The 23,176-nt window shown below is 43.8% G+C and overlaps 1 protein-coding gene across 1 annotated transcript in view; it reads left to right on the top strand.

The window, feature by feature from the left end:
• The first annotated feature begins 2,113 nt into the window (after window positions 1-2,113).
• Window positions 2,114-23,176, top strand: part of LOC122820623 (insulin receptor substrate 1-B-like) — a 30,476-nt gene continuing 9,413 nt past the window's right edge. Inside the window, exons 1-3 of the mRNA XM_044098198.1 lie at window positions 2,114-2,984; window positions 17,764-18,065; window positions 18,225-21,418. Of these exons, the coding sequence (XP_043954133.1) occupies window positions 2,636-2,984; window positions 17,764-18,065; window positions 18,225-21,418 (3,845 nt within the window). The 5' untranslated portion in view covers window positions 2,114-2,635. The remainder of the gene's footprint in view (window positions 2,985-17,763; window positions 18,066-18,224; window positions 21,419-23,176) is intronic.

Here is a 23,176-nt window from a genome sequence, read left to right as displayed (position 1 = left end):
GATGTTGGTTAAAATACTGCTGTAAACAATTATATATGAGCTTATTTATACATATATCATAAGTGTTTTATATTATCAGCACTAATTTAGAGTCTGGTGTCACTTTTTTCAGTTTATTGTGAGCCGCCAAGTCAAATTGACGAAATAACAAACAAAAAACTACAGGGACATTCACCCCCAGAATTGTCACCACATTACACTCTTCACACTACAATTATTTTTTGGCAAAATTCCTTTTAAAATAACTTTCAAACTGTTCTGATTTGTTTAATGAGAGAAAAAAAGCAGAAAAGTTTTGTTAGCACCAGATTTTTGTCGTTTGAAAAGTTTCCTATTTTCACATAACAGGTATTGTAGATCTACACCTGTTATGCACACTTTTGCAACACAGTTAATTTAATGGAAAACATAATAAGATGTGCATTTACTTTTGGATTATATGTGCAAATACAATAGATTAGTTATAGATTGTCCTTACATACCCGCTTAAGTTTGCATCATTAGTCCATGATCAGTGCTTTGGAGTAAAAAAAAAAAATTTGCTTTGTTTTTGTCTTTAGTCCGTTTCTGCAATAACTGTTTTGTTTTGGGGTTTTTTTAAATCGTTTTGTGTATTTTTCATTCTTCCCCTTTAGTTGTTTAAGTTCTCCCTTCCCAGGTGAGACGGATTAACTTGTATTTATCGGAAGTTTAGTTGTCAGAACTGCGGTGAAGCTCCTGAACGCACCGTGTTCTAGAGTACTACGGAGGAGAGTTTAGTGAAGGGAATTCCGGTTCTTTTTTAAGATCCTGATGATTTGGCTCAACTCGAATCTTCTGCTCCCGAACTGCTCTTTGCTTCACATCTCCTCTAACTTTCACATATGTCAATGTTCTTATAGTTAATTAGTATGTGTCCATACCTGCTGCAAATGTAAAACACTAATATCGCTCCAAGCATAAATAATGTTATATAAATTCTAAATTAGCTATCATTTTAAACCGATAGCTAATGATACAAAATAAGGTCAAATCTCATTCCTGGGTTACCTCCATAATTACGCCTTCTTCGTTCATTGTAGCACATTTAAGAGAAATAGGTAGTGTGGATAAAATATCCATATGAATCCATTAAGAAGGAAAGTGCATGACGTACTGTCAATAGTTTGTTTTATGCAAGTTTTGGCAATGGCCTTTTGAGGTTTGCTCTCTCTGTGGAGGGTGCCAATGATTGTCTGGTGGACCCTCACAATGCGGAATAAAAAAATGCAAAGTGAAATTAAATGTTACCATAACTCATTTCATCCAAGTATCTTCAAAGCGTTGTGATGGTTGGTGATGTTATGGGCAAGAAGGATCTCAGGTAGCAGTTAGCTCAGGTAGCAGTCAGTCTTATAAAGTATCGGAGGAGGCCTCTGACTGAAGACTGTTGTATGACAATCTAATGAGAGTTATGATTTGCTAACAACTCAAGGTCCAGGCAGTTGAGATGATATTTCACAGTGACCTGTCATTGGAAAGCAGTGCTAAATTAGCACTGTTAATCTACTAATTATTACTTTGGGTCATTCCTCTTTAAATATCTGGCTGTGTGGTCAGAAAACCCTTGGAGTAGGGGATAATTGTCACCCATTATGATCAACAAGAGAGATGGTTTAAACTTTCTCCTTCTCTTGCTGAAGCCTCTTTCCAACTTCTGGGATTTCAGGTGATGCTGATGCTAATCAGCTGCTCCCATTTGTAAAAACAACACACTGTTGTCACGGTTACACATCATAACAACTCTCTGAAAGCAAAAAAACGTAAAACCTTCTAGATGCACAGCATTAAAACTAGAGGAAATAATAGTCCAAACATGCAATGCCTCAACTAAAACTGTCCAAAATGCTCCTCTATGAGCTGGACTACATTCTAGAAAATGCTTAAAATATTGTGTAATCAGTTGACATAAGTTTCAGTTTTTGAGTCAAATTAATGAAATTAAACGATTTACATCCCTGAGCTTTGGTTGTGTTGGGATCATTTTTCTCTTCGTGACATTCGCCGAGATGAGCCGGCACGTCGAATCGGCTCGGTCACAGACTCCTCTCAAAGTGAGCGACTGTGCCGCTCCACGGTAGCCGCTCCGCTTCGCACTTCCCGCCGCCCGAGAGCCGAGCTGAGCAGGGCCGGGGGTGGGGGGACAGACGCCTGGGCTCCGTACGCTGTGATGTGCAGTAGATGGGATTAACCCGCTCAGACAGCTCTGGGAAACGCTAATAGTAGTAGCGGTAGTAGTGGAGGAGAGAAGGGAGGTTGTGGAGGAGGGGGGGAGCCCCGCGTAAAAGCTGCGCCGCACGTGGAAAACTTGCGCTGCTCCGTCCTCGGAGAAAACAAGCTCCCCCTTCCAAAAAAACAGACGCCAACAAACAGACCCGGGTCCAGACTCGCAGCAGCCGTCCGGATCGACCTCTAGCTCTCCTCGCGCACATGCCTGCTGTGTTGATGTGGAGGAGAGGGGGTCAGCGGACCGGGGAGCATGTTTGAATCATCTCGCTGAAAGTTGCAGGGGAAAACCAATTCCAGCTGACCATCTTTCTTGCTTTTTTTCTTGTTGTTGTTGTTTGTTTAGTTTTTTTTTCTTTTTTGTTGTTCTGCTTGGTGGAAGCCAAACTCAATGGAGGGCCAAGCGGGCGAGCTGCACGCCAACGAGGACGTGCGCAAGAGCGGCTACCTCCGCAAGCAGAAGTCCATGCACCGGCGCTACTTCGTGCTGCGCGCCGCCTCGGAGCGCGGTCCGGCCCGCCTGGAGTACTACGAGAGCGAGAAGAAGTTCCGCGGCAAGGCCCCCGTCCCGAAGAAGGCGGTGGCGCTGGAGACGTGCTTCAACATCAACAAGCGGGCCGACTCCAAGAACAAGCATATGATCGTGCTGTACACCCGGGCGGAGAGCTTCGTCGTGGCCGCGGAGAACGAGGAGGACCAGGACGAGTGGTTCCAGGCCATGGTGGAGCTGCAGTGCAAAAGTAAGCCGCAAACACGCTCACCGAGACCCCCACGCTCATGCAAGTGGGATGGTGGATGAGGAGAAACGTGGCAGTGGCTGCAGAGGCGCTCTGCAGGGCAACTCGGGACATGTTTCATTGGTGTTTTGGGGTAACAAGAGGGGATCATTTAAAAGCCATTTACAGCTTGACTAGACAAGTTAGTCTGCGTGGCGTGGGTTCCCACCCTCTCTGACCTTTCAAAAAAAAAAAGTGTTCATAAACATTGTTGTGCCCGATTTTAGAAAGCCAGCGCAGTTTAAAGAGGTGGCTGGATTTGCCTGAACACATGGCCTCTTAGTATGGAGACCCAAAAGAGCCACAGTCCACATTAAAAAAAAAAACAACTGAAGGAATGAATGAGTCATTCATTTCTAAAGCTGCTTTCACAGACAGGCTGTTAAAAGGCGGCTTAAGATAGTGCTTACTTTCATTTCTGCACAAAATTCAAACATCTACCATAGAAATGTTTGTAGGTTTAACTCATCTGTGTCTCGTTGAACTAATACTTACCTCATTATAACTACTGCTTCTGATAAACAACAAGTTTTCCAACAGATTAATGCTACTTAACATCAATTATGTCAGGATGCCGGATGCTGTCAATGTGTTACCTGAAGACCTCTTCAACACCTGCCGTTTTTTTCTCCAATGGGACTTTGCAGGGATTTGTTAACGACAGCTTGGCTACACACTGGCATGTTCTAATAATTATTGTCTTTACAAGTAACTGTAGACGTTTTTTGGTCCGTCTAACCAGTTTAGCTTTTCTTTGTTTCATTGGAGGGAAAGTTTTCTGTTTTCTTCCACATCTTTCTGTTTTTAGTTTCCATTTTTGAAGGACTAAGGTCATTTTAGCTATTAATTTCTGCATTTCATTATATGTTGTCTACTTTTCAATAGTCTTCTTAACACAAGTACACTGTATTTTCAGTGTTAAAGCCAGATTTTTGACACCTGTTTGTATAGAATGAATTACCTCTCTAATTGCACTATAAGCTGTTATTATTACGAACAACTCCCTTTTGTCGTCGATTGTTCTGGTTGACGATGCTGGACTGCTAATATTTTAAACACAACTACGGTCATAAAACGCCGTTCAAGATGAGATACCATAAGTCATAAAAATCCAAATTACAAGACATAAAAGTATAAAATATGTGAAGAAAATCAATAAAACCATAAAAGAAATAAAAAAAAGTACAGGAACAGGCATAAGAAGTTAAATATTATCAAGTGGTAATTTTAGTACAAACTCTAAACTCTTGACCTTATAAATGGATCTTCGACTTTTTCTTAGGAATAAACATAAATAAAATCCTTGGCAAATGGACAGAAGCAACCAGTTGCTTGGCGAATGTGTGAGCATGTTTCAGGCGGGGCTCTTATCCTTTTTTGTTTTTCTGGCATTCAGATAAGTTATCAGGCTTTTATCAGAGTGAGGCAGTAGATCAAGGCAGATAGCTTCACCACACTGGTCTGGTTTAAAAGACTAGTACAACTGTACATGGCAGACATATAATTGTTAAGCAAATCCTGGTTAATGTCTGAAAAAGAACGTAAATAAAAGGAAAATAACAGTGGACCAAACGTTGAGCCTTGGGGATCCCCACAGGATGAAGAAGCTTTCACAGTCGCTAGCTTTTACTACTGTTTTTTTAAATATATTACTTCAGTGTGTGAATAATTAATTCAAAAAGCAGAAACAATTGAGATTTATGTTTTAAAAATCATTGCTATTGAATTGTGGAGTTGTTTTAGCGTTTCCCCTTCCCAGTGGGCGGAGCTAATGCTGCTGTCGTGAAGCTGATTGGTTTGAAGTGAAGTCAGTGTGCAGGTTAACCAATCGGATGATTCACTGCAGCCAAAGGATCAGGATCAGGAAATATAAATACTGTTACTAAAATAATGACATATGCATTTATCACATTATGACAACAAAGGGTTAGATTTGTAAATTAGATTCTTTTAAAATTATGTATTTAAATATAAAAATGTAAAAATTTTGAATACATTAATTTTATAAATTTTACTGCCATTACACCACGTGAAATTTTATTAATAGAATTTACATTCATTCTTTTCTTATAATAAAACCATAAATATTATTGAATCATTTTACATACATTAATATAAATTTCAGCATTTATAGCACAAATAACATGCAGTTTCATAAACAGATTTCTTAAAGAATAAATTAAAAAATAACAGGGATTTAAGAACAACCCACATACGGAGGCCTTGGTCCTGGACGCGGCCGTCACAGGTTCAATTCCCGACCTTTGCAACATGTCTTCCCCCTTCTCTCATTACCCACTTCCCTGTCAATTCACTATCAAATTAAGGGCCACTAGAGCCAATAAACAAAAATGTTGAACTAATATAAAGTTTTACAAAAAATTCTAGATGTGGACAGAATATTGTTGACATTCTTATCGATAATCATTTCTCTTTGACCTGTTCTATTAAATTCATGGTCCGTATAAATAATTATTTAATAAGGTGTATGTTGAATAAATTTTGGCGCCCTGTAGGAGTCCCGCCTCCACGGTTCTTATCGTTCTGGTGTCACACTCGATATTTACTCTCAGACTTCTAGTGTGTGTTTTCTCCCCTCCTCTGTTGGGCCTCAGCTGTGTGCGAGCTTTTTTTTTTTTTTTTTTTTTTGCCTCTGTGTCCGAACAGCTCAAACGCACCCTGTCCTCGTGTTTTCTGCTCCTCTTTTCCTGCTGATGCTGCAGAATCACACGGTGGGTGGGGGGGAGGTCAGGTGAGGGAGCGTGGAAATCGTAGATTTCAAAAGTAGGCAAAGAACCGGCGGTCAGGTTTTAACCAATCGTTAAACATGTGGAAAAAGAAAAAAAGACCCCACACACACACGTCATCCGTGTGGATATTTCTCAAACAGTGCCTGTCAGCCGCCGTGCAAACACAGCTGTCACAGTCGCCTCAGATCACCTGTTCCCTGAAGGCGTGGACGGGCCATAAGGGACACATGACGCAACCTCAGCAAATCGAAGACATGAGTTCAAGGTGCCTCTCACAACCTGCTGGTTCTCTGTTGCATAAGGAGCGATAAGGAGGCTGATTAAAAAAAAAAAAAAAAAAATGCTCCAGTTTTCTTTTTTTTCTTTCTGCAGAGCTGCGCAGAAAGTCGAGCAAGTTTTTCTGACCTTCGGGAGGATCCTGTGACATCATCGTCCACTCCCCCTTGGCGGTTTGTGTTTTAGTGTAAAGCCCAAAGGCCACACTGTCCTGCAAAGCCTCGATCTGGTTCCTCGTAGAAAGATGGTGTAGAAAGGTCCAGTCCAACACAAAGTAGTGCATATTATTAATGTAAAGAAAAATAATATGTGGTTTTCTGACATTTATGCAAAAAAAAAAAAACCTGAAAAGTATGTATGCTTACAAAGCTACAACACATATTTCTTTGGCTAGGTATCCAACAGAGGTTGAAACTTTTGCCTGTTCTGCTTTGCAAAATACTAAATAAATAAAACCTAAATATCACAAATCTCATCAGATTCTAAGTTAGATTTAGGTCTGGACTTTTCCTGGACCGTTCTGACATATGAATGCTGTACGGTGAACCTCTTCCCCAGCCTCCCAACCGTTTTGTTTTATCTGACTCTGCTAAAGAAACACAATCCTGCAGCATGACGCTGCCACCACCATGCTCTCCATGCCACCATGGGGATTTTCTTTCCGCCAGAAATGCAACACCGTCCTCCACATGTCCCTAAAACCTTTATGGAAAAGTGCAAGCGTAACTACTTCTTGTGCTTTTTCTTTATCAATGGATTTTTTCAGACAGAGACCAAATTATCCGTCCTGTTGACAGATTCTCTCACTCAAGCTGCAGTTCTTTGCAGAGTTTCCATGTGGCTAAAGGCTGCTTCTCTGATTAATGCTCTGCTGGCCGGGCCTGTTACTTTAGGTGGGCGGCCATGTCTTGGTACTTGTGCAGCTGTGCTCTCTAATAAACCTCTGAGGCCTTCATGGAACAGCTGGATTTATACTGAGATTAAATTACACTCAGATGAACTCCGCTAACCATTTCCTTCTGAAGGCAGCTTGGGCTGGATTATACTAAGGTATCGTAGTAAACAAACAAATCCACGTCACACTTTTATGATTTTTATTTGTGAAAACTATATCTTGAGAAATTTTCAGCGACTTTTGTTAGCTTGCCTCATAAAATCTCCACCCAAGATGGAATGACATTTCTGATGAAAGAGTGTCTGCGCATCCTTAAAAAGTCTTAAATTCACGTATCTTAAATGCATTCATTGCAGAAGCTGCGATTTAATTTTGCACGTGTAGTTTTTCTTTTCTCATGGAACTGTTCTGTCAGGCAGAAGCTTGAGTTGTGCGCAGGCGTCTTCCTTGCAGTAGCGGTTGAGGCTACTGCTAACCAGCTGCTAATATACCCCTGCTAACTAGCTATCTAGCTAACTTTTCTGCGCCTCTCATGGCTAAGTGCAAATTTTGTTGCCAGTTCCCTGGATGTTTATTTTTTTTGCCACTGGGTCGCTTCTGTTGCCAAGTCATATGAGGTTAGGTGCATACTATCCCAAAAAAATTAAAAATATAACAAAAATTAAGGTTAACACTATTGCAGTAGGATTCCTCAAACACCCCACGATATTTATAGTCTCAAATTTAACTCAAGGTGGCATTAAAAATGCATTAAAAAGTCTTAAATTCGACTTGCTGATTCCTGCAGATACCCTGCAGTGTAACAGGACAAAAGTGTAAGAACAGATCTATAAACGGATGCACTTCTCTCTTTGAAGAAGACCAATCTACCATCCTCCGTCAGACGTCGTTACGGCTGCCATGTTGTCCCTTTGGAGCGTCGCCGCCGCCGCACTAACAGCTTCTCGTCCTCTTTGTCGCTGCAAGTGTTGCCTTTCTTGTATAATTCAAGACTCTGGCTGTCAGAGACAAAGAGGCTGCGGCTGGCTGATGCGTAAAACTCGCACGTGGGTGTGCAGTGTTTTTTTTTTTTTCCTTTTTTTCCCCCTGTGGTATGCACTGCTGCTGCATGGCTGCTGCTTGCAGGAGAACAAGGCCAATCTGTCACACAGACTCGCCTCGCTGCCGGTGCAGAGACGTGGAGGCGGCGGCGGCGGCAGGTTCAGCGTGTGAAAGACACACACACACACACACACACACACGGAGTCAGGATTTCGGTCTGTAGTGCTGTTGCTCTCAGAGACGATGGCACACAGTTTCCACCGCTCCCTCACATCCGATACTTGTGGAGCTGCTCAGCTCAACTTCTGTTAAATCTCAGAATATCTCCTCGCTTTTGGTCTGGAGACGTTCACTGAAAGCAGCTCGGACTCCCCCGGAGCCGGCCGTAGTTAAACACGAGCCGGACAAAATCCCCGTTATTTATTCAGCTGAATCCTCTAAGACCCTTTCAGGCAGTGAGTACAGTATCGGGCTTTAGGGCGGCTGTTTGCTCAGCTATTAGGAGGCGGCGGAGTGTGTGTAAAGGTTTAACCTCTGTGAAGCCGGTCGCCTCATGGCGAGCTGCAGTTTGACCTCCACCGGAAAGTGATAAAGTCCAAATGAGAACGAAACACTATCATCAAATGCACCCACATGCTCCCCAACGTGCCAAAATAAACAGCAGATAAAGAAGAAGGTTTGATTCACTCCTTGAAAGTGAGTCAAACAAACAGCTTCATCACAAGCTGTTTGATTGTCACTTATTTATTTGGGTTATTAGACAAGAAAACAAAGTGTCTCGCTGCACGTGGCTTTTATCAATTCAGATGGTTTTCCTGCCAAATTTAAGTTTCTGGGTGTTTAAAGCATGTTCTTCTATGTTTGAGAAAACTTTACTGCACATTTTTTTCTGCCTTATTCATCTCTAAAGGAGTCCTGCACCCTGAAGTGGCGATCTGGTTATCTTCATCCTGGACAAAGTCCTGAGTAAAGTTAAATACATAGTTTTATATTTTTGGAAACGGATTGGATCTGTTTTCTTAAAAAAAAAAGTGCATTTTGCTGGACGATAAACTGTCCCTGAAATGATTGCAATGAAACATTATATTGTTGATTTGAGACCATTTTCAAGTAATATTTTGATAATGGCGTAACAATGCAACTCGTCTCTTTTGTCAGCGGAAGATTTTAAGTATATAAAACAAGACATGAGAACCAGAAACAGTAAAGAAAATGGATTATGAAGTCTCTGTAAACAAAATTGCCCTTCAGAAAGTATTAATCAGAACAAAAACTATATATTGAGCTCGTTTTAGTTTAGAATGCGGTTTGTGGATTAATTGCTTATCGCGACTGCCTTAGCGGGGTTTATTTAGGAGTTTATTAATTGTTTGTTTTTGTAGCTGGCGTTGATTCATTAAATTTTTTTCTTTATTTTTCTGTTGATCGTGGAGTGGCTTTCCGCCCTCGAGATCTGGACCTCCCTAAGCAGGCTGAGAAAACGTTCAGCCCCGGCTGAAGAACCTCTCGTCTCTCTAATTAGGCTGTAATTACTGTCTCGAGGGTCGGTTGGTGGCGGCGCTGCGAAGGCCGATGAAGTCAGAGACTGGAGGGTTTTTCTGTTGTTGCAGGAAGCTGAATGTTCACCGATGGCTGCGGGTTTTCCCAGCTGGAGAGCGACATCTCACCGTTTGCTCACGTTAACGCCCTGTAAGTTCACAGCATCCGGTCGGTTTTGTCAGGCTGCGCCGCGCTCCCTGCTCTGTGAGTTGATGTAGTACAAGAGAGAGAGAGGAAAAAAAAGAGTCCCCAATGTCCCAGCGTTCCCTGCTTTGTCTCTGCTGCTGCTGACGACTGTCAATTAAGTGCTGCGGGTTGATGAGGCCCAGCAGAGGAAAGCCAGAGGCAGGATAATCCATTTAGTCAATGAGTGCCAATATGTTGAGCGCTGTAGAGCTGCGGGGGATTTTACAGCAGGCTGCATCGATCGCTGTCGGCTGAAACGGGCCCATAAAGGGTGGAGGGGGGTGTCAGGAAGTCCTCAGGTGACCTGCGTAATCGGCCTCGCAGCAAATGCATCGCAAAGGGGGAGATTAGAGGAAAACCTCTGTGCTGTACCCAGAAGCCTATTGCAATAAGCAGTAAATCAATTAATCGCATGAGAAATTAAAACAAGCGCAATAATTTCCATTTGCATGATTTATAATTTTTCTCTTGAAAGCCGGAAGACTATAGTTTTCAGTGTTGTGCGTAGGCTTCAACTGTCCCTTATTTGAAGGACAGTTTTGTTTATAGGGATTTCATCATTCACTTTTATTTGTTGCTTCGATTGTTTTGCGTATTTATTTTGGATTTTTAAAATGTCTTCCAGTTCCAGAGTTAAATGTTCATAAGGATTTAAAGTCTATTGATCTTTGAGAACATTAACTTGTGGGTCAAAATGTATCGTGACAGAACTAACTGTACCTGTAAGATGTTCCTCTTCAGAGCTGAAGAGCTAGTTTTAAAGTTAGTTAACTGCTGTAGTAAAATTGATGCTTTAAAGGGTCTCTCCTCTAATTTGTTTTGGAAAAAAGTCACCGTGTGGCTGGGGGCCAAGTAGCCCAGTAAGCAGAGGAGTCCTATGTCCGTGTCACAGCATCCAAAAACCTGCTGAGATAATAAACAGCTGATTGTCCCTAATGGACAAGGAGGGTTGCTGGTTCCTATCTCTAGCTACGTTCCGGGCGAGAGGCGGGTTCACCCTGAACAGGTCGCCAGTCTGTCGCAGGGCAACACAGAGACACACAGGACAAACAACCATTCACACACTCACACCTAGGGAGAATTTAGAGAGACCAATTAACCTGACAGTCATGTTTTTGGACTGTGGGAGGAAGCCGGAGAACCCAGAGAGAACCCACCATGCACAGGGAGAACATGCAAACTCCATGCAGAGAGACCCCGGGCCGGGAATCAAACCCAGAACCTTCTTGCTGCAAGGAAACAGCTCTACCAACTGCGCCACTGTGCAGCCCTCCTCTGTAGTTTATTTCTTGCAAAACTTTTTCTGCCTCTTGGAAGTTTTTTAGTTCTTGTCATGTAACAAACGCACACTTTAGTGAGTTTTACTGGGATTTTATGGGATTAGATTACTAAGAAATGCTCACTCCAGTTACAGCAGCAAGTCCTTTTGGGTCAACCGGCTTTTCACATCTGGCAACTAAAATCTTTGCCTATTCAGTCTGTCATAGTCAGTGAAATTGTTTGGGAAGCATCTAGCATGTAAAGAATCTAAAGAATTACCATTGAATGTAGGTCTGGACTTTGACTAGGCTGTTCTGACACACAAGTACTCTTTGAGCTAAACCATCCTGGGAGGTGACATGTCTGCTCAGGATCTCTTCTGCAGCCGTTAACGGGTTTCCTGTGTTGTGAGCTCCGTCCATCTTTCATCAGCTTTGGAGAGACGATCTTTTACACATTAGCTATAAAGTTTAATCTGGTCCATGACACATTTAGAGCACCTTCTTCCACTTGTTTGCTGTTTATTTCCACACAATTTGAGGCAACAATACCCTTTTTCATACTGGCCAGATTTGTATCATAAACAGTTATCCTGACAAGAGTTTGTGCTTTAAGCTAACTCTACTCTGAACTTCTCCACGTCTTTCTGATCTCTCTGCTGTGTTCCTCGGTCTTCCGGATTTGCCTCGTTCATTATTGTCCCCTCATAAAGCTCTGAGGCCTACACAGAGCAGCAGGATTTAGGGGGTTGAAGTTGAGCCTCTGCTTTTGGGTTGCAGCTGAAGTTTCATACTAAATTTGTCAGCAGGCATTATTTCACTGCTGTGTTCTGATAAACCGCCGCGCGTCCAACAGGGGATAGACTTTGCAGCTTCATCTAACTGCTTAATTTCTGTCCTCTGTTGACTTTGCTCCCTTGCTTAGTATAATTTTTATTAACTCAGCACCAGACCAGCCTTTAACTTCGGTTTGGGCACGAGGGAATGGCAAACCTCACCTCGTTTGTGTCACTGATTGTTTCATATACTGAATGTTTGTTTTGTGCTTTACGACTAACGCAAACCACATGCGAGACCCCCCCCCCCCCTCCCACCCCCCCAATCTCCAAAGGCAGATGATGATGATGTTGAGGAAGAGTTGTGTGCTGAAGTTTTGGCCCGGACCAGGAGGGGGATTACCGATGCTGGAGATGGATGAGCGAGGAAATAGACACGTTTTAAGGAAAACTGTTAAATGATCAGGCACACATGGCAGCCAGAGATTAAACTAAAGTCGCTGCGTGGAAATCCTCCTCCTGTCTCACGGTTTGCACCAGTCTCTGCTGGGGAGCTGGCGCTGGAGAGATGTTGGGGGAACGGTAGTGTACACCGGGGTAAAGAACGATGGTTTAGGCCTCAAATATCTCAGCGCTGTTTTCTTGCGGTCTGCTAGCTCTGCGCGTTCGAGCAGTGAGGTCAGAAACATGAAACAGAGCCCAGCGAGAGCCAGAGTAGTTCTCCGTCATTTACAGGCAGCATTAACTGACTAGAAAGAAGTGTTCCTATAAACTCGAAGCATTTAAATTTGTTCTCTTGCAAATTTTAATGGCTCTTTTATAGATTTAAGGTAGTGGTGCAAAGACGGCTTAAAAAAAAAAAGAAAAAAATACTTCTCATTTCTGAATCCTGTCAAGTGGCTTCAGGGGACCAGCTTCCTGAGGATTTGCGTGATAACCTCAACAGCAATTAGCCTGTCACTCTGAGACCTGCTGACAGCGCTTCAGCGGGCTTCTGGCTGCCTCGGGGGTAAATACGGCACCCCTAATATTCCCTTAACAGTCCCATTCATCTTCTTAATGACTTAAGGCCGACCAGGGGAGTGCACACTCTGCCAAAGCTGAGTTTTAAAGGAAGCGCTCCAGATCTGGATCAATCTCCACCAGGATTTATGGAAAGTTAGCTGAGAAGTTTCTGCACAGTTACATGTTTAGATCCCTCAGTTACTCAGTTATCCCCTTGTGCCTTGTGCTGTAGTACTCTATTGTGCAGAAAATAGCAATAGTCAGCACTAATTGGAGTTTTTTATACAATTTTATTACATTAAAAATCCCCACTTATCCAGATTTAAAGGTTTCATTTTGAAGCACAAACTCTTCACTCAGAAGAGCTTCCTTTAGCCACACTCAGATGGATGAATGAACCTATAAGATGGTGGATGGACTGGCCAACAGATTGACGACAAGGAAGGATATATGGATACTAAAGGGATGGATGAGATACAAACATCTTTATGGGTCGATGGAAAGACAAATCGGATGGATGGATGGAATAATGGGCTACTGTGACAGACTGGCGACCTGTCCAGGTTGTACCCCGCCTCTCGCCCGGAACGCAGCTGGAGATAAACACCAGAATCCCTCCCGACCCCATTAGGGACAAGGGTGAACAGAAAATGGATGGATGGATGGAATAATGGGCTATAGGTGGATGAATGTGTGAAGCAGGTGTTTGCAACCTGTAGCTCCGGAGCCTAACTAATGTTTCTAAGTATAGATATAATAACATTAACATTGAGACATTTTGCTAATCTGTGTGCTTTTTAAAAAAATTTCTTACACCGTTTTCCACAAATGACTTCTAATGGAAGGAATTGTGTCCGTCGCGTTTTGGCAGACATTTGTTTTTATTTAATTTTAACAGCTTAAAATGGAAATAAAATGTTGGTTGTTTAAAACCAAAGGTCACATGGCAATTGTGGCTCTAAATGAGACTTAATTTGCTGCACTGGGAGTAAAAAGGGGCTAAACAGTTTGCAGACCCCAGGAATGGGCGGATGGAGTCTCGGTATCCTGGCTGGGCATGTGTGTGGTGTGTTCACTAACTGGTAAAAGATGGCATTTTTACTTTTCGACAAGCCAGTCACCAATTAGCTTGTTTCTCTAGCTGCACCAAATTGGAAAAAGGTTTCTGTGATTAAGTTTATTTTAGTTCTCTCAGCAGTTTCATTCCATTCATGTGACCCATCTTAAAACCAACCTAGTATTCGATGCAAGCTTTCACTTTGAACGCAGCACCCGTAAAGTCTGAAACACCAGATTTCTTTCCGTCTTAAAGCTTTCTGCCGCGACCGCATGAACTCAGCTGCGCTAACCGGTCGAGATCACAGCCTCCCGTGATCTCAAAGGACTCGGCTCCAGGCTGGCATATAAAAGGCCGCGAATAGATGCCAGTGCTGGGATGCCGCTCGCAAGCTGCACGTACGTCTACAAAGTTCATGCTGAAATAGAAGTTAACACGTGGTGTGTGAAAAGAGCCAATGCGGGTTGTTTTTAGTTTATTGAACAGGGAGGCGGGGAATGTAATGCTAAAACAAAACTCTTCCTCAAGGTTACACGAAAGCTGGCTGAACGTTTTCGCCCTCATGCAGCCAGGAAGGCTCCATCACCGGATCCTCAATCGACCTGCAGGTGTGTTTAGTTTTCACACGCTTCTGGCATCGGCCGTTGGCTCAATCTCCGGCTGAGGGCTGCTCTGTTTTCTGAGGGCTTGTCGTAACTTATAGAGGCGGTGCCGTGCTGCATGGAAGCTCACATGCTGATAGTTTCTCAACGGACGTCTTCTGGTTGGTGACCAAATAGAAACACACACACACACACACACACACACACACGTACACAGACACATCGACAAAAAAAAGAAATAAGAAGAGCTCCAGAGTAAAAGCTTTGGGTGGGGGGCAACAATAATTTATGCTGCTCCGTGTTGGAGCAAAACCAGTGTTATGTAACCATGAGCAAAGGGCTGTGATGTTTGGCAGAGGAGCATCAGTTTCTGCAAGGGTCTTGAAAGACCTCTTAAATTTCTTAAGGGGTTTTAATATTTGTAAGAGAACTGACTCTGGATGAACTACATTGCTTGGCAAAATTCAGAAAGAAATTAGCTAAAAATCTGTATTTTCTGTAAGTCTTTTCTAGAGCAACCACTCCTCCCACTTGTTCTTCTACTATCTGTACAATCCCCTACAATCCCGTATGACTTTGGACCCACTGAAAGGTCCTCAAACGACCTCTTCCTGTTGTAAATCTCATGTCGAGGAAGCATAATGGAGTGTAAAGCAGCGCATGAAAACACCCATCTAGTGCATGGGGGAGTGCCTTCACACACACACACACACACACACACACAGCCACACACGCCCACACACAGCTGCCAATCCCCAGCCTCTCTGGCTTTCAACAAAACATCTATTCTCGGTCTGTTTCGAGTTCCTATAGTGCGATCCTCCATTTTTGCGGGGGCAAACTGAAAGAAGACGCAGCGGGACGCGTCAGGCCTGTCACTTTTATTGTTGCAAGTTTTTTTGGGTGGGTGTGTGTGTGTGTTGGGATTTTGGAAAAATATTCGTCATGACAGAAGCTCGTCTTAACAGGGCGACCACAGTGTACGCGGAGTCCCATGTCTCCATATGGTAGTCATTGCAAGATTTGCAGCAGGAAAGCAGAAGCTCGCACATCCAGACACAGAAGCCTGGATTTGTTATGCTGTGGTCAAACTACTTTCTGATTAGGATGAATTATTACTCAATTGCTAAAGTACATCCTCTTTCAATTAGAGGGGTTCTAGCATCATAACTTGATAAAATTATGTGGTGTTTCTGGATTAAATGTATCCTGTGCACAGAGCAGATTCAACATTCTCGTTTCTTACACAAAAGTTAAGTAAGTAGAAGTGAAAGTGGCAGTCAGGTGCTGCCAATCAAAACACGATCAGGTGTGAGCAGATTTGAAAAGCAGGAGTTTGCTGCTCAAAAACCTTTCAAGTCAAATGTTTTATTTATCCCAAAATTAAATTAAATGTTGCCATAACATAAATCCGAGCAGATTCAAGGAGTCATTGTGGATGGTGATGCAGTGGACAGGAAGGATCTCTGTTAGCAGTCAGTCTCGCAGCAAATCTGATGAGGCCTCTGACTGAAGACACTGTTGTTGTGTGACAATGTTCAGCTTTTGGAGGCAGGATGTGAGACTCTACGGTGCTCAGTTAGCATTTTAAACATCATGACAGAACAATTTTAAGGAAAGTAGGTATGGCTTGTAATTTATGAAAGAAGTGACGATTTGGGCTTGTTTCCCAGCAACAGGGCCCGGGCGATTTGAAGACACAAATTGGACCATAAGCTCCAATTATGGTCCAATGATCTAAGGCCAGCTGACAACTGAAGCCCTGTCCAAAGTAGGTCAGAAAAAATTTATGAAAATTTTAAAAAAGTATCATCAAGGCCAAGTTAAAGTCTTGACTAGGGATGCATTGATATGGGCTGAAGTCGATGGCCAGTATTAATACTGTTGTTATGGATGTATAAAAGTGACAACACCACTTACTTTGCTTCTCTTGTTCAGTTAAACACTCCCACCATCCTGTGTCACATCACTTTGACCATCATATGACAGAACAAATTGGACATGGCCAATCCTCTCCGAAAACACACAAACCGCACCAACATGGAAGCATCAGTTATTATCGGCCTAGTTTAACTTATTGGACCAACACTGATAAGTCAAAAAAATTATTAAAGCCATCCAGTACCAATGTTGATTCATCTTCAAACCACAATGAATCGATGTACAGTACAGGGACCCAAAATGAATCCACAACAAATGAACTGCAGAGGCAGACAACTTTCTTTACACCATGATTGTATATGAATCTTTACTCGTTCAGCTGTCAAAAAAAACACTTTTCCTGTCGACACCAGATGTGGTAGACTAATGAGACAGGTGCTCCAAATTCTCCTAGAGGTTTTTCTGGTGTGGTTTCGACATTGATTTATTCTGCTTGGTAGAAGGATATCATGTTCAGACATGTGTTCAGTCTGGGAACATAATGAACCTGGAAATGAGGGACACTGAAGGATAGTGGTCATGTTTAAAGATATTTAGTTAGGGAGTTACCTAGTCCACCCAAAACATGAGTCACATGTTTTGTTTTTTTTATGCTAAAATACTTTTCAGGAGACAGATGTTTTGTCTTTTGTGGGTGGAAGTAATTATGCCTAAACATAAACCCTGTTCTTCACGAGTCCCATGGCATGACAGAGTGAAGGTACTTTTTGAGGATAAACATCGCATGCTGAGCGTCAATAATCTGAACAATACAGTGACTTTAAACCCAAAATATGCATGCAAATAATAAAAAAGTAGCTAACCAAGTCCTCAGGGTTTGTTAAATAAACATTTTGAACAAAGTAAGTTGAAGACAGAGAGCAGACTTTCTGTATTACTACCTCTCTGGAAAGCTGTTCCTTCAGCTGTGAACAGTTTCATAGAGAAGCTTTTATTTTAGCGCATCATCAGTTTAGTTTCAAAGGAGGTTAACTTAAAAGCATTTTCCAGGAGGGTTTGCAGAAGATTTTTCCATAATTGTGGCTTTTCTCTCACAGTCATCATTTTAGTGCAGCGCTTCAATTGTTGACTGTTTGGCTTTTCCATACCGGTTGTGGGTGTGAGGCTCTTGAGATGCCAGTGTGCTTGACAAATGGGACCACAGATATGAGGCCTGCAGGTACTCTGAGGCGGTCTCACAAGCTGATACATGTTGACTTTGTACTCAAGATCTGATTCAAAATCTATTTCAAAGCCCCAGCATAAGCATGGCACTCATAATAAAAACCCCTTGCCTTCTACCAAGAGATAAATAGTGGTGGCTACATCTGGTAAATTATATTATGTGCATGAAAGTCAAACTCACTCCTTGATTTTCTTCTTTGGTGTGTTTTATTTTTCTCCCGTAACCTTCAAATGTCTTTTCTGTCTTTGAAGGTAAAAATCCTATTGACAGTGCGAGTTCAGGGGACTATGGAGCGCCAAATCCAGGACCTGCATTCAAAGAAGTTTGGCAGGTGAAGGTGTGGCCTAAAGGCCTGGGTCAGGCCAAGAACCTGGTGGGCATCTATCGCCTTTGCCTTACCGAAAAGACTGTAAACTTTGTGAAGCTGAACTCCGACGCAGCCGCTGTGGTGCTCCAGCTGATGAACGTCAGGCGTTGTGGACATTCAGAAAACTTTTTCTTTGTCGAGGTGGGACGCTCTGCTGTGACGGGCCCCGGCGAGTTTTGGATGCAGGTGAGCGTGTAACTTGGAGTTGTATGTGTGTTGGGTTTTGACATTCTCCAGTTGCACAACTGTAAAGAACCAGTGAACAACACTAGAAACTGCATTCAAACTCAAGCAGTATGCACGTTTTAGGTTTTAATCCGTTGACCTTTATGTCTTGTGTTCTAGGTTGATGATTCTGTGGTGGCCCAGAACATGCATGAAACTTTGCTAGAGGCCATGAAAGCCCTGAGTGAGGAGTTTCGCCAGCGCACAAAGTCTCAGTCAAACTCTGGTCCTGGAGGAGGTGCCACAGCTTCCAATCCTATCAGTGTTCCTTCTCGCCGCCACCATCCCAATCCCCCTCCAAGCCAGGTGGGCTTCCTCCGCCGTCCCCGAACTGAGCCTACCTTAGGTGCTAATGTGGGAGCTCCTTTAGGCAGTTCCAGTGCCTCTCCCACACCTCGGCACAGCTTCCCGAGGTCCCGCACCGCCAGTGATGGAGGGAAAAGTGAAGATGGGATAGCAGGATCCACTCCGCTACACGGTGTAAACACAAGTCCTTCTACCAATGGCTCCTGCTCTACCACCCCAATCCTCAGGTCAAAGTCAGCCCGCTCAGTCCCAACCACAGCTGCTAAAACTCCTTTTGGGTTGATGCGTTCCATTTCAACTCCAGCCCCATCCCCATCACCAGCCCCAAGTCTCTCGTCCAGCTCTGGGCATGGATCTGAGTTTGGAGGTATCACATCTGCTGGTCCTGTTCCAGGTTCTGGTGCTTATACTCGTGTAGCCTCTCGTCATACCTCAGTCTCGTGCTCACCCAGTGATTACGGCTCCTCAGATGAGTATGGTTCCAGTCCTGGAGATCACACGGTTCTACCCTCTCCAAGCCTGCCAGGAAGCTCTGTCAGCAGCACTGGCAGCCAGTGCCTTGGCGAGGATGGAGCAAACTACATCCTAATGGGTCAACGAGGTGGGACCAGCAGTAGTGTCACCAACAGTAATCAAGGCAACATGATGTCCAGCTCCCAGCCTGTGCCAGGAACACCAACTAATGGCTCACTGCCCCAGACTAGGAGAGTACTTCGTCGATCTTCTAGCCGTGAAAGTGAGGCTGAACGCAGGCTTCTGAGCAAGCGTGCATCCTTGCCTCCTATGGCCCTGGAAAGACTGGCCCCACACCAGCGCAGAGCTGAGGAACCTACAGATGAAGATTCAGCTGATTATGCCATTATGTCAAGGAGCACCAGTCGGGAGTTCTTTGCATCTACCTGCTCATCTATTCAAAGGGAATCAACCTTAGGCTCTTGTGTAGGGGGAGGAGGGTACCTGGATGTAGCAGGAGAGTTAAAAACTGATGGTGGTCCAGGAGCAGTTGCAGGTGTGGACAATGGGTACATGTCCATGCTACCAGGAGTCACCCAGCCTCCTGTTTCCTCATGTCAGACAATGACTGTGTGTGTTCCAGAATCAGATTCCAAACCTGCTGATGACTACATGGCCATGACCCCCAACAATAGCGTGTCTCCCCCGCAGCAGATTCGTCCCCTGCCGGTGTCTGACGGCTATATGATAATGTCGCCCAACAGCAGTTGCTCCCCTGACCAGCGTGGAAGCCTCTCTGAAGGTGCTTGGGTTGGCAGTGCCGATAGCAGAGCTGGTAGCGACTACATGAACATGTCTCCTATTAGTGCACCTTCTGTGAATGGCAGTCCCCCTCAAAATGAGCACACCTGCCATTTAGATACCAGTTTGCAACAGCCGCCTCCAAAGATGGTGTATTCCTATTATTCCCTTCCCAGATCGTACAAACATAATCCCACTTCTGGGCTTTTTGATGATGGGCCCGGACGAGGTAGACGCCCCAATGGGAACTGTAGCAGAGGAGGAGTTGGCAGCAGAAACTCAGGGGGGCATCTAGAGCAGCCAACTGGCAGTTCAGGGACTGGACGGCACCAATCTCTCTCTTCGTCCTCATACTCCTCCAGCTCAGCTAGCAATGAGAGTCTTGGAGAGAACGATGACAGGACTAACCAGGCTCTGAGTAATGTGACAACTGGATCACAGCCCAAAGAGGTGAGCAAGATTACTCAGAGGCGGGGCTCTGGTGGGTTAACAAAGCAAGGTAGCCACTTTAGAAGCAGACCAGTAAGCCTATTTGTAGATGTTTCTAAGGCCAACACTCTTCCTAGGGTTCGTGAGAACCCCTTGCCCCCAGAACCTAAGAGCCCTGGAGAGTATGTAAGCATTGAATTTAAAGGGGAGCAGTACAGCCAGACTGGTGTAGGAGTTGGGCGAGGTAGAGGACTGAGACATGGATCATTGCTGAATCATGGCTCAAGTCACCAGCATTCTCAAAACAGACCAACTCCATCTCTGGAAAGCTTTATTCCCCTGTCTCATAGTCCCTCTGCCCCTGTCTCTCCACCGACTCCATCAGAGTACGTCAATATGGACCCTGGCCCTTCACCATCCCTTTCACCCCATTCCAATACCCAGTTAGTTTTTCCACCTTTCCACACCCCTCCCACACCCCCAGTTCTTGCTCATGCCCCTAAAACCTGTACAGAAGGTACTGATAGTCTGTGTCAAGGAACTGTTGAAGTTGCTGAGCCACCTCTTCGTAAAAGCAGAGACAGTGTTCCCTTAGTGACTGAGACGGAGTCTCCTACATCCTGTGGAGACTACACAGAGATGGCTTTCAGCTTGAGCAACAATACTGCCCCTCGGTCATCACCAAGTGTCTCCCCCAAAGTCCCCTCTCCTACAAGAACTGATACTTCTGTTTCAGTGCTCTCTCGGGGTCTAGACTTCCCTCTAGGCAAATCAGGACTGAACCCAGACCAGGGTGCGAAAGTAATCCGTGCTGATCCCCAAGGACGCAGGCGCCATTGCTCGGAAACCTTTGTGGCCACACCCTCCCTGTCCACCTCTGCTTCTACTTCTTCTTCTACTGCCTCCCTCTTTCCAGAGCACACCCAGGCTGTTTCCCGCCGCCTCGGCTTTGAAAGCATGTTGTGGGGGAACGGTGCCGTCACTGATCCTCCAACTCAATTTCCACTCCCTGCACAGCAGTCACTTCCCACAAACAATCAGACATTATCCACAGAGCAGGGTCTTAACTACATAGACTTGGACTTGGTCAACAAAGAGAGTCCCCACGCTGGCCTGGAAGGTGCCACAGGAGGCCAGCCCCAATCTCGGCTGTTCTCTGTTCTTGGTTCGGGCTCCGTGGCTGGGAGTATGGGGGCATCAGCTGGAGGGAGCAGCAGTTCAAGCCTCAACACGTACGCCAGCATTGACTTCTACAAATCCGAGGAGCTACGGACACATCAGAACGGAAACAAAGAGGGAACAGGTAGGAATTTTAACACTTACTGGTATTGTTTTCACATTTCTAATATCAACCTTAACCCTTTGCAGCTGTGTTTGCTTTTTGTAAGATTGGAAGTGAAAAGAATATATTCTGTAGATAATCCAGTGTCTTTGATCAATGCTTGCAATTAAACCACAACTGGCCCCAAATTAAAATACAGACAGCTGTCTTACAAATAAGACTCTCAATATACCTGCATATGAATCCTAGTTTGGCTCCTCCAGCATTGATTCCCTTTAAGGACCTTAACCTTCTGTTTGTACAGGATTTGATTAGGGTAGGCCAGATAGTCCAGTCATAAAAACAATGAAAAGAAATCTATGTTCTGGAGATCTTTCCCAGTTTTATTTCTCCAGTGTTGTGTAATAACGAATTGTGACATCTTCTTAAGTTTTACTGTTGGCATTCATCTTTAATCATCATTTGCTGCTTATATATGAAAAGAATTATTCTGCTCCGATTGAGCCTTTGTGCTTTTTTTAAAAGAGAAGAAACAGTCAAACAAATCTACCATATGCGCAAGTCGTAGCAAAGGAAACCATTCGGTCTTATAGAACAGATGCATTATTGTCCCAATAGGAAAGTTCTGCTCAATTAGTGAACACAGAGCACCAGCCATTTAAATCAACCTATAAAAACCAATATCTCTGTTGGAGATACACAATCTCCAACAGACAAACTTAACTGCAGACAATGTAATACAGAATCAACATTCGCTGCAGCACATGCTTTCCCTGCATACTACTTACTTATGCACTATAACATCCGTTCTCTGAAAAAAACAAATGACAAAACAACAAACATAATTGATTAAAAAATGTCCTCATCAGTCTTCCCATTGAAGCATTGCACTTCCAAATTCAGTTAGGCTGACGCTAGTTTTAATTGACTTGTCTATATAAAATCCCTCATTATTAGGCCAGAGCATCGGGAAGGGCAAATGCTGTGCTTTGAAAAAAGTAAAGACTTTCTGGCATCTTTTTTTTTTCGTCAAGAAATTGAAAAAAAAACCACCAATGGGAATAATCAAAGGAAGTGTTTGAAAAGAGTATGGTTCCTGCAGCAATCAATGCCATTTATGTTTTCATTTCCTGCATCGACATCTACTTTATTTTATTTTTGGGTGTTTACATCCATTCTTACTCTAAGGCACATTTTTCCAACCTTTGAAGGACCACCCCAGCTAAACAATGACTAAGCTCAGTCTCCACGAGACATTTCGTCATCGGAGAAACATTCTCTTTGAACCGCTGTCTGCACCAAATGATGGGTACTTTCTAAGAAATAAATGCTTGCAGCTAAAGCAGATAGGAGAGACTGTAACTGGATATTTGGATTTATATGTGTCAGTGAAACTCTTGGTAACCTTCCACACTGGGGCTTCTGTCTTGTTGAAGTAGCTCCGCTTGCCGTCTCATAATTTGCACTGTAAGCTGCATTGGAATTAAGCCACTCGGGAGTTTAGTGGTAAACATTTCATAGCTCGGCTCCACAGATGGATTTAATGAGGAATTTAAGGCATTAGCAAGATATTCATACGGGGGTTGTTGTGGTTTGTGTGCGTGCAGGGAAGCTGAACTTGACGGTTGGTTTTTATAGATTTCTCGGATGGAAATGAGCAATCATTAGCCCGCTTCCGTGCAACAGCGTGTTGGATTTATTGCCAAATGATGGCTACGCTGGTGAAAGCATGGGGTGTTTTGAAGTTAAAATGGTTGCTGGGTCCCACGGTGGGGCCATTTGGCGGCCGGGAATGTCACAG

This window comes from Gambusia affinis, linkage group LG18, assembly GCF_019740435.1.
Source record: "Gambusia affinis linkage group LG18, SWU_Gaff_1.0, whole genome shotgun sequence".
Taxonomy (NCBI): domain Eukaryota; kingdom Metazoa; phylum Chordata; class Actinopteri; order Cyprinodontiformes; family Poeciliidae; genus Gambusia; species Gambusia affinis.
Note: the sequence above shows the minus strand (reverse complement) of the source record. Positions and strands in the feature narration are given on the sequence as shown.